General features: G+C 38.3%; 1 protein-coding gene across 1 annotated transcript; it reads right to left on the reverse strand.

Moving 5' to 3' along the window:
* Nucleotides 1-5,626: 5,626 nt before the first annotated feature.
* On the reverse strand, nucleotides 5,627-7,142 carry LOC147622839 (uncharacterized). Its single transcript, XM_086822476.1, has 3 exons — nucleotides 6,796-7,142; nucleotides 6,283-6,377; nucleotides 5,627-6,136 (listed from the first exon to the last, which is right to left on the reverse strand). Exons 1-3 carry the CDS (start codon nucleotides 6,839-6,841, stop codon nucleotides 5,828-5,830), a joined length of 450 nt encoding a protein of 149 aa, XP_086678602.1. The 5' UTR covers nucleotides 6,842-7,142; the 3' UTR covers nucleotides 5,627-5,827.
* Between the last annotated feature and the right edge of the window lie 5,156 nt (nucleotides 7,143-12,298).

A 12,298-nucleotide genomic window follows, 5' to 3' on the forward strand; every position in this document is an offset into this window, starting at 1 on the left:
TTGTCGTTGCTCCTTCATGTCAAAGATAATCTTCTTACGATTTTTCATTCCTGCAAATTAACTTTCCATTTTCCCAATCCTGCAAAGCTCGCATTCTCATTAGCCATGGTCTACCTAGGATAAATGGATAACCACTTCCCTTGGTAGACATAACATAAAAATCAACGACCTTCTTAATGCCAAAAACTTCCACAGAAACATTCTTACAAATCCCAAGACACTTTGCTTTGCTATTGTTTGCCATTTTCACCTTAATTTCAGGTGTTTCATGAATATGCATGCCTAGTTTTTGCATAAGGTCCTCTGTCATGATGCAAATTTGTGCACCCCCATCTACTAGACCCTTCTTAACTAGCCTTCCCTTGATGTAGCAATGTAATATAGGTGTAATGTCCTCATCCATCTCGGCTTGTGAAATTTTTACAACAGGCACATTCTCTTTTGTTTTTCTCCTAGTGCTCACGGCCTTTGTTAATTCCCTCCTAACTTGTGGACATAAGGCTAGAAATTGAGGCCACGAGATATCAGGACCCTTACCTCTCATGTCTTCCAAAAGGTTGTATGGAGCCATACCATGTCCAAGGGGGAAATCTTGGAGGTTTATACGACGTCGTCTCCTCTTGACTTCCTTGTTTTCCTTCACTTTCTTTCCTCGTCCATGGTCACTTTGTGATGCCACACCCTCCTTTTCCTTCTCTTTTCCACGCCCTCGTTTGACACCATTTGCTTCAATGTCTACCTCCTTGGCCTTTGTTACCTCTACCACATGTACATTTGGATCCGGCAAGGGTGGCATTCCTTCCACTCCTCGTGGAGGTGGTCTTGTTGCATTGGGCCTCTGCAAAATCATCAGTTGTTGTTGACTAGTGCCTTCACCTGCATTCATCACTGGATAATTCATGTTAGGCTTCCCTGGCTCCCCACGAGGCCAAGGACAATTATACATCCCATGCCCTGACTCTCCGCAATTCCAACATTGCAAGAGTCGCCTAGGTCGTTGCTCTCGTTCTTCAACCCTTTTAGCTTGGCCCTTCTGTTCCACAGCTTGTGCCAAGTGGATAGACAAGTTATTTAAAGACTCATTTAACTTTTCTATCACCTCGACTGTGACCTCAGGTAATTCTCTACGAGTGCAAGACTGTACCTCTTCCCTAGGCTTTGAGTCATCAAAGATAAAGCCCCCCCCAAGCATACACCTCATCTTTCGGAGTTTCTTGGTAGCCCTAGCCTCAGCAGCATCAAATGTTGTGGGCTCTCCTGACTCTACTTGCAGTTTTAGTGATGGGTACATCCCTGCAATAAATCTCTCCTTCTTCAAGAATTCTGCACCATCTCCAGGGTTAGGAAGACTACGCAACCAAAGAGTCCAAAGACGTAAGAATTCTTGCTTATAACTCAAGTAGTCCTCTAGATCCTTTTGCTTATGAGCAACTATTTCTTGCCATAGCTTTTGTGTTCAAAGGAGTGAAGTAATTGTCTCTAAACAGCTGCATGACCCCCTTGTAATCTACTCGTGCGGGTGCAGGTAGAGATTGAAACCAAGTGGAAGCATCTCTTCGTAGGACCAACTCAAACATGTCTAAGCATTCTTGGTCTCCTGCCACTCTCTTTATGTGGAGTGCCATTCTAAAGTTTGATAAGAACAACTCGGCATCCTCACCGGGCTCTCCAAAGAATAAGGGGTAGCCACTCATTTGCCTAGTTGTATCCATGCTTAAGAAGAAGAAGCACAAATATGATTGCACAAAGGTCTTCCTTCACTCTCTTTCTCTCTCACTCCTTTTTTTCTTTTTTTCTTTTTTTCTTTTTTTTCTTTTTCAAAGTAGAATGAAAATGTAGACGTCAAAGCTTATGTCATAACGAATCAAAGGCAAAATAAATGGATTAACTGAGGCATTAATGGCTGCTACTTGCCTAGGTCCAAACATACGACGAATGACACGCTGAAATTGTAACTTACTACCAACAACTATGTGTATTTCTTGCCTAGCATAAGAGATTGGCCTACGGTATAAGTCTTCTTGATTCATAAAACTAAGCTAAAACAAGATGAAAATATGCACATCAAAGGAAATGGTGTAATCTACAATGGGAAGTATGACAGGATTAGGTGATGCTAAAATTTCACTTAGTCTTTCTGGACCAAAAAGAAGAACCATGCGTTGTTGGTAGAAAATCTTTCTATCAATGCAAACATTCACTCTAATGGAGTGCACCCAATGAAACTGGTTGAATTGAATCCCAAGAGGATTCGGAGGAGGTGGATTGTTCATGAAAGATCACACAAAAGTACCACTTTCCTTCTTAAAATATGATACCCAACAAGCAAACAAGGAAATTTATGTGTTAGAGAGATCGATGTACCTTAAATACCCATTCAAAAACTGCTCGATCCTCAGTGGGGGCACCAAAATTGAGGCAGTCCGGGGCGGGCAACAAGAAGAGCAGCCTCTAAGCACTCCTCAAGGCTCCCGTGTTACTCAATGGGCTTGGGGCACAACGCAACACAAACATAAGAACCCCAAAACCACACACCCAACAAAAAAAGGGGCACCACCTAGTTATGTGTGTGAACTAGGACACCAAACATCTTTCCTTGTAGCAAATCAATACAAGCTAACCATAACATCAATCAAAAGGCACACACACCCTCAACAAACACTCATAACATATGATATTGTGTGTGGAGGAGACTAGCATAACATAAATAGATGCACACCAAACTTGGAGAAGAGCTTAGAGAGACAATATAAACTTGATTTTGTTGTCGATATACACATGGTCTTAAGATTACGGGAGCCCTCTCACCATACAACCCTCTTACCATGGAATGAAAGGCAACAAATCAAAAATTGGCCCTCAAGCCGCCAAGCATAAGATCACACCATAAAATACAAGGATCGAATTTACCTTAAATCAAACATCGGACCGCTTTGCTAAATCAACTTTGGAGATGTAGGAGTCCAAGATTTTGTACACAATTGCACCCAAACTACTAATCTTATTTATGCACAAAGGCAAGATACAATTATGATAGGGAGTATGGCATCACTCAAGCCCTCACAATGACATAACTAGATTCAAGCTTCAAGCTTCTCTATGCAATCAAAGGTATTGATGTATAGAGAGAGCTCACAAGTTCACTATCTCCTTACACACTAGAGTTAGGAGTGGTGTACAATGTGTGTAATCCCCTTCTACAAGGAATGGAGGAGGGCTCTATTTATAGGTTTGAGAAGCCCCAATTAGGATTAAGCCTAATCAATCTTATTATGGAAAATCATAGATTATGGATTTTTTATTTTGAAATGAGAGTGGGCCTCTTCTTATCCCTTGAGTCACATGGATGTGGGCTCAAGGTAAGAGAATTATTGAAGATGAGAGGAGAGTGTGATGTAGAGGTTTGAGCAAATAACTTGTAGTAATGCCTACTCCAAAAGTAGTAGAGTGGGTGCCTATTTACAAATGTTAGTGGTTAGTAGTTATTAGTAATCACTATAAAAGGTTAGTAATACAATGTACAAAATGGGTGAGAAAGGCTGAGAGGTTGAGTGAGAGGAGTAAAGATTTGGAAAGATCCTTTGTGTGGTTGAAAGCTCGAAGAAGCTTGGATTCTCCCATGTGTAGATCTTTAAGTTAACCGCTGATCTCCTTCTTGCATTTGACGCCACAAAAGTTGATTGAGGTGAAGAACATAGGGGTTTTTGTAGATGAAAATCCCATATTTGCAGAGGTTAATATGATACATTCATGATGATTTTTTATGTATTTTTTGAGATTGGGAAAATAATTTAGTAATATGGGAGTAGTAGGGAGAGAAATGGAGATGAGGTATGGGTGTAGAGTAGATATGAGAGCAAATGGAGATGGAAGGAGAGGAAAAAGGTGGAGAGGGTGAGAGAGGACATGAAGTTTGCAGGTTTGATGGAGTGAGAAAGGAATGAGTAAGTATGTAGGTGATGAATGTGTAAGGGAGGTGAAAAGAGACTAGGTGTACCTTGCCAAAAAGTGGGCAGACTGGGGTCCAATAAAAAATTCATATCTCACCGCCATTAGCTCTAAAAATTCTCAAAAAAATTGAGCATATTCCTGAGCTCCCGAGCTAACTTTTGTCTTTTGATGACCAGTTCAAATTCGGAATGGAGACGGGCGCAAAAAATTCAGCAGAATCATGTATTTTTTAAATTTTTAAAATCTTTGTGTTAGTCCCCATTGGTGGAATTTCTTGATAGCTCCAAGAGTGAGCCCCCCAATACATCATACCCTGACCTTAGAGACTCGAGTGTACTTACATGGAAGAGATTTTTTCCAACAAACTAGTATTTAACTAGTCAACATATCATGACAATATGGTTATTATGATAGGAAAATAAAATAAACAAAGAGATCTAATTGTGAATAAAATATACAAAAATAATTGATATACAAAAAAATATTTATATAAAATATTTAATAGTAAAAAATATATACAAAAATACTAAACTATGGAAGTCAAAAGAGAGGGAGATCCTCATTATTTTAAGGTAAATGAGAGAATAAAAGATGAAATAATCTAAGAGAAAAAGTGATTTGGATAGTAAGCTTTCTACATGGTGTGAGTAGAAATGTGAGGACATAGGATTTACATATGCATGGTGAAGTTGAAGCATATGTACAATGATGGTCCAAAAGTATTATGAAAAATAATAATAATAATAATAATAAATAAATAAAATATACTTAAGTTTTGTAATACACACGCCGAATGAAGTATTTACATATTTGAGAAAATAGAGACCCCCATGTTTAGGCCCTTATATAAAATGAAATTTTTACACAAAATGAACCGTAATAATTTTATTTATTTTTGATGAGTAGCTAGCAAAAACTTTTTTTAATAATATAAAAAATATATAGGTCTTGCAATTTCAATAATCAAAATCTCTCTTTATTCACTCCTCTTGAAATGTTCCCACTCATCTCTCACACACAAGCACACGTGCATTATGGAAACATGAGAAAACATACATGATTTATGTTCATTAAGTGAAAACGAAAGAATCTCCTCTCACCGCAATAACAAAAATTTCTTGCTTCATTTAACGTAATCAACTATGTCACCTCGAATGGTTATATACTATTCTCTTATCAGAATACATATTTAGTAATCACCCCCTAACTGGTCTCTCTTTTTTTAGATACACATGTGGCATAATTACTCTATCACACCCCTCTCTGTGATATACAATTCCAACCACCAACTCCCCACTCTCCTCTACCAGCCTTTGCTGGTCAAAGTTCTACCTACACATTTTTCATTCTGATGAAGACCTGCCCTAGAACCACTCTCTGCTGCTCAGAAGGAATGGGCAATGCTGCCTCATCTAACTGTCCGCCATAATAGTGAGGCCCACCCATGTTAATTAATGTTTGTCGGCTGGATACGGTGGACAGCTGTCACCATGTTTAGGCTGAAGGGAGGAAACTTTCACAGGATCCACTGTGAAATTTATGCACTAGAGAAAAAGTTAACAGTTCAATTGCACAACCTTTGGGAGAGAAAGGCAGAGATGGTGCTCTGCAGCTACACATGCAACTCCGCAAACACTCGAGGCGGGCACGACAATCAACACTCAAAGCCATTGTCTTATGAATAGATGCAAAGCAATTAACCATTATCAGGTTACAAGCAACACAAATGCCCATGGCAGTAAAACCCAAATCAGCTCAACAGAGACCGTACCAGGCCAATGTTGTTCTTAGTCAGCCAAATATATGATAGCATAGCTACAGCAACTACAGTATATCCACACACCAAGATACTAAGTTGCTAGCAAATACTCTTTCCTCAGGTAAGACGCTGAAACTGGCTCTCATGACAATGAGGATCAAGCCAATCACTTTGGTTTCCTTGGGGGCTCTGATAATTGCCCTTGCTGCCCATTAGGTCACGGATGGAGCCCACTTTGTTCTCCCTACCGAAAGTAAAACCTTTCTTCTCAGCGTCTTTCAGCTTCTGCTTCCGCTTGTTCTTTTTTCCACTGGCAGTGTTCAGCTCCTGCTGCTTCAATTGAGATGGGGGAGCTCCATGGGGGCCGAGGTAAATAGTGCCAATTTGAGCTTTCTCCTGTACACATACGGCAGTTTCAGCTTTCTCCTGTACACATAGGGCCAGCATATTCAGAACTCCAGTTTGAACCCTTCACTAAAAAAAAGCTGATGGCATTAGTGACTCAATCAGCATGGAAATTAAGGGCAAACGAGCAATATAACAAACTGTCTGCAGAGATAGCAATGGGAAACCTTCTGAAATACAGCTTTCTTCACCCCGTTTAATTCTTCTTTATTGGAATCTTCCTTCTCTGGTTTTAGGCTTGGTATTTCAAAATCATCGGCATCTGCAGCAATAGATACAAAAGGCATATCAGAAAGCATACAATTGAAAAGAAAGCTGTGTAATTATAGCAGCATCCAGACAAAAAAGACAAATACAAGAATTTTAGGAAGCAGGCTCGTGGCCAAAACCCTAATATGAAAAATACACATAGACCCCAATATTATGTACGAAGCCCTGATACACAGAAAAAATTATCCCCATCTTGATGGGGAGTAACAAACTACACAGAGTTACACCACGATCTAGCTGCCAGAACCCTTCTGGGTGGTTCGAGCATAACCAAGCCGGACATTAACTGCACCATACCAAGACCCCAATTTGGTGGCCCAACCCGAAGCCCTACTTCACAATCGAAGCCCTGTTTTGGAAAAAGAGAGAGCGCGGGAGCGTGCGCACACACAGAGAAAAGAACGGCTTACCCCAATCTTGCTCAAGGGGAGTATCAGGAACCTTAACAGGATCCATGGTGCTCTTCGGCGAAGGTGAAGCTCATGGAGGTCGCTAAAGGGGCGTTCCTGTGCGGCACGCCCAAGACGCTTGCTCTGTGCCAGATGTGTATGCGTATGGATTCGGAAGCCCTCTCTCTCTGACGGACGAAATCCTCCAGCTGTCTCGATTCCCACCTGAAAAACAACAAAAGCAGACAGAACAGAGGACCGAGAAAGCGCACAGATTGACTCACCCCCTCCCTCTCGCGGTTGTCTGGCAGAGGGGAAGTCGAAGAAGACGATGATGACGGATGGTGTGTTGTGTAATGATGGAACCCTTCGTCGCCAGAATCGTTATGACGCGGCACGGGGGTGTTTGTGGCCGTTGGATCCTCCCAGAGAGACGCCACGTCAAACTGGATCAACGGTTCACAAGGCTTTAGGGTTTTGTTTCATGCATTCCATTTCTCTTGATGAAATAAATAGTCCCAACCTTGGGATAATGTTTCTCTTGCTTTAATTTTTTCAGGAGATTCTGCAAATTTTTAGTGTCTAGTGTCTCTTTGCATGACTAGAATCCATGTGTGGTTTTACCATCGCTCTCTATTCTCAATGGTATTTGGTGACTAGTGACTCAGTGAGTGTCTCTTCAACTTATCTACATGTCTCTCTCTAGAGTCCATGTATGGTTTTACCACATCGCTCTATGTTCACAACTAGTGGGCGGACCCGTGCTTTGCACGTCTCTTGAGGCCTCCAAATTCAAATTTTACCCGAACCTCCTTCCCTTCCCGAACCTCTAAATTCGTGCCACGTAGCAGCTTTGTGAAACCCTTCCCAAGTGGGCCCAACCTACCTACGACTCTTAAACCCGTCTTCGACGGCAAGTCAGTTGTTAATTGGTCTAAACCATTGTCCGTACGTGTCAGTGTCTATGACATACACATGCACATAGAACATATGGACACACACATACAACACACAAAGAGAACACACACATACACATGCACATAGCATATGTGTGTGCACACACATACACATACACATATGTATACAAAGAGAATACACACATACACATATGTATGTATGCACAAACACACACATTCACAAGCAATTTCAATGCACATAGTATGTGTGTGTGTGCGTGTGTGTGTGTGTACGTGCGTGCGTGCGTGTATACATCCATACACACATATACACATACATACATAATAATAAATATATATGATAAATATATATTTATTATATGATAAATATATATTCATGATATGATAAATATATATTTATAATAAATTCATATGCAATTTTTTCAAACACTTTTTTGTAAAGCTGTTGGGTAAATTTGGCCAGGTTGGTTCTGTCGAGGCGACCGCAACACATGTTTTAGACAGCCTTGTAAAGGTGGTAACTTGTCACTGAAGCCAACCCAAGCAGCTGAGCCAACCCTCCCTCAGTCCCTACAGTCTGTAGACATTATTAATGGAGTGCTAGTAGAAATTTGTGGTTGAACTCATGCTTTTCAGGATTGTGCCATGTGGCTTAAGGAAGAGGGGAGGATGGAAATAGGAAAAGGTTTCCACGTGGTACCTTTCCCGTAAGATATTGAAGATATATATATATGTATACACACACACACACACACACACACACACACACACACACATAAATATACCCACAACACATATATATACACATTATTTTTATATTTATTATATGATAAATATATATTCACGTGCAATTTTTCAAACACTTTTTTGCAAAGCCTTTGGGCCAATTCTATCGGTGGCAACACATGTTTAGGACGGCCTTATAAAGGTGGTAAGTTGTCACTGAAGCCAACCCAAGTAGCTAAGCCAACCATACGGCATGTAGGACATTATTAATGGAATGCTAGCAGAAGTTGGTGATTGAATTCATGCTTTTCGGGATTGTGCCACATGGGTTAAGGAGGAGGGAAGGAGGGAACTAAGGAAAGGTTGCCTTTCCCGTAAGATATTTAAGATGGTATTTGGTATTTTTCCTTCTCTACATCTTTGATCTCTTGTTACTCCAACCCAGGCTAGAAAGAGGTGATAACTATCGTGGTAACTTACTTACTACTACCCATGCTAGGCCGAGCTAAAAAGCACCACTTCCATTTGGTCTCACTATTGAAATAATACACCAAAATACTCATGTATGTGACATTGGGGCTAAAGGTAATAGGTTCTAAAGGTCAAAAGCCAATATTAGCAAGGGATAATATGGTCCATTCAGCCCTTCAAATCAGCTAGAGAAACTTATTTGGGAAGCTAGTGGGTGGAGGATCTTATTTGCACTCAAATCTTAGCAAAGGTGCTCTTTTTTATGATGCTCAAAACTAGGGAGATTATGGGAGGAGATTAGTTCTTAACCATCTTTGAATCGATTGTATTCATGCATACTTAAAGGCTCTAATATAATAGTCATCTCTACAAAGCCTTCTTCACATGAGAAGTTTTGTGAATGCTAGAGTAGCGTACACCATCCCAAGAGGTTGTGTGAGAAATGGGGTGAAAAGGCATGAAGAAGATATCTAGAGAAAAACAAAATGAGATGGATGAAGTAGATATCTAGAGAAAAACAAAATGAGATGGATGAAGTAGATATAGAGAGAAAAACAAAATGAGATGGATGAAGAGAAAAACGGGTTAGTGATTAAAGAATATGTTGTGAGTCAATGCATGCAAGTAATGAAGAGAAATGATATGAAGGCACTGGGTAGGTGAGTGAGACATCAAAGGCTAGTGCAAAGAGCATGAGTGTTAGAAATATAAGCCCAACTTGTCCCTTAGCCATAAATCAAATGTGCATTGGATAAAATGTTAGCCTAAGCTAGAGTCAAAGTGTGTAGCATTACTCCACATGTCAAGGGGCATCGCTAGCCTCAAGGGGTCATGGAGAAATCAATGGAAAAGAATCTATGTGCACATCATTAGTGATGTCAGCAAGTGCATCTCCTCAAAGGCTATATAAGCCTATGAGGTCAACAGTGATGTCATCAGTGCACCTCCTCAAAGGCTGTATAAGCCTATGGGGTCATTAGTGATGTCAGCAGTGCACCTCCTCAAAGGCTATATAAGCCTATGTAACTAGTTCATTTTAAGTAATGCAATCTATGTTAGTCCATATTATGAATGGCTCTTTGATCTATCCACCACAATTTTAACGATAAGTGTTTTAGATAAGAGGGTTACTGTAAGTGATGATGTATGAGTTTCCATTAGTAATGAATCTAATTGTGAAGTGGTATTCGCAGGTATCTCCATCTTGTGCTCCGTTCTGTCATCCTCAAGTGTGGATTATGCTATATCTTGCTCTTGGAACATCCAAAAGAATTGTTTGTTTGCTGATGCTCTGCAAGTACCCTTTGATATTCCTTTTCTCTATTTTCTGCACACTACATTGCCTGTGTATAATCCAGCTTTGCTTTCTCCACCTTTGTCTCTAGTAACCTATTTTTCAATTCTAGCCTTTCCTTTTGAGCATGCATTTTCTCCATTTGTTGCTATATTAGTGGTGATATTGTCTCCATTTGTTAGTGTTGTGAGTTTTATCTAAAGAGTCACCTTTCCTTGAAATGTTCTAGGTAGATCTCCTAAAATGTCTAATTCGGCTTAAAGGGCCACAATTACCTATTTAACCACATAAAATATCTAAAGATATTCTTTCTTCCAATCTTAATTTATCAACCCTGATTCTCTAGGAGGAATTATGGTGAAAACTCCTCTTTTGTCACCAAAATTTAATTCAATTCTTTCTCTATTTAAATACCATAAAAATTCTTCTTTTAACTAAATACCAATATCCATTTTTTGGAATAAGCTTAAAATTCCTCTTTTCCTCATTTAATGATTGGATTCCAATTGTCATGGAAATTCCTCTTTTATCATTCCTCTTTTATCATAAAATGAATTTATCTAAAATTTCTCTTTAAATTAAATAAAAATATGCATTATTCCAAATATACCAAGAATTCCACTTTCACCATTTAAATGATTGAATTCCAATTATGATGGGAATTCCTTTTTTATCATTTAACTTTTTCTCATGCATAAAAATAATTTTAACTAAAATTTCTCTTAAAATTAAATAAAAATATCCATTAATTTAAATATGACAAGAATTCCACTTTTTCCATTTAAATGATTGAATTCCAATTATGATGGGAATTCCTCTTTCATCATTTAAATCTATTCATGCATAAAATAATTTATCTAAAATTTTTCTTTAATTTTAAATAAAAATATTCATTATTTTAACATACTAAATTTTCTCTTTCTTCATTGAAATACATGGATCTCCATTATGATGGGAATTCCTCTTTTTGCATAAAAATGAAATTACTAAAAATTCTTCTTTTTCTCTAATTAATTATTTATGCATAAATATTAAAAATTAATTTTCCATGGCTGTGATGAAAATTATTCTTTTAGCATAGGATGACTAATCCTAGAATATGGTAGGAAGTCCTCTTTTTACATTATGCATAAAAATGATTTATGTATTAATTTTCTAAAAATTTTACCATAGCTTCACTGCTATTACTAATAATTTTTAATATTTTCTAAAAGAATAAGACTTAGTAATATGATTATGATAGAGTAACTATCATTTGGACCTAAATCCAATTTATCAAATTAATCATAATTTTACCATAATTTTATTAGTATAAAAGCATAAAAAAGCCATTTTCTAACCTCTAGCTTAACTAGCATAGACTTTGATCTTTGAATTGAGAATTTATCAATGAGAAGCATCGTTTGAATAAGAATTGGTCATAGGAATGACCATTCTTTTGGGGAGAGAGATATATACATAAAAAGCATCCTAATTAAGCATAAATGAAAACTTTTTGTGATTAATCATTAGAATTCTTTAAAAAGCTTAATTTGCATTGAAAACCCATTCATTTGAAACTTCTCAAGCTTGAGAGGGGTTGAGAAGTGAAAACATGGAGAATATTAGAGGCAAAAACCATGAAATTACGTCTTACCTCTTGATTTGCTTGCTTCTCTATCTTAGAAGAAGCCCCCAACCAATGAATTGGTTAGTGTGTTGAGAGGAAAGCTCCAAGGATGGTTGAAGAGAGAGAGAAGCTCCAATCTCTCCAAAATGTAGAGGATTTTTAAAGGATAATAGAAAATATGCTTATTTTAATGTAATACTGGCATGGTCTAGCTCACAGATGAGAATACAAAAGAATGAGGGTCTATTTATAGGTGAGGGAGGTCACTAATTGAGTCCAACTAAGTTCTAGAATTTTCCAAGTTCAGTTTGGCTGAATTTGGACAAGATTTGGACCAGTTTAGCTTCCATTTTGATCTAGTTTGATTCAGGAGAGAGGAGAGATAAAAATATCTTAATATTTTTTAATTAAAAACTCATCCACATGTGTGAAATAGGTGCCTCCTTAAAGTCTTCCCCCCTCCTTACCAAGGTGTCAAAAATGTATCATTATTTCAAAATATCTCAT

The sequence above is a fragment of the Cibotium barometz genome, chromosome 28 (genome assembly GCF_041138505.1).
Source record: "Cibotium barometz isolate CiBa-2024 chromosome 28, ASM4113850v1, whole genome shotgun sequence".
Taxonomy (NCBI): domain Eukaryota; kingdom Viridiplantae; phylum Streptophyta; class Polypodiopsida; order Cyatheales; family Cibotiaceae; genus Cibotium; species Cibotium barometz.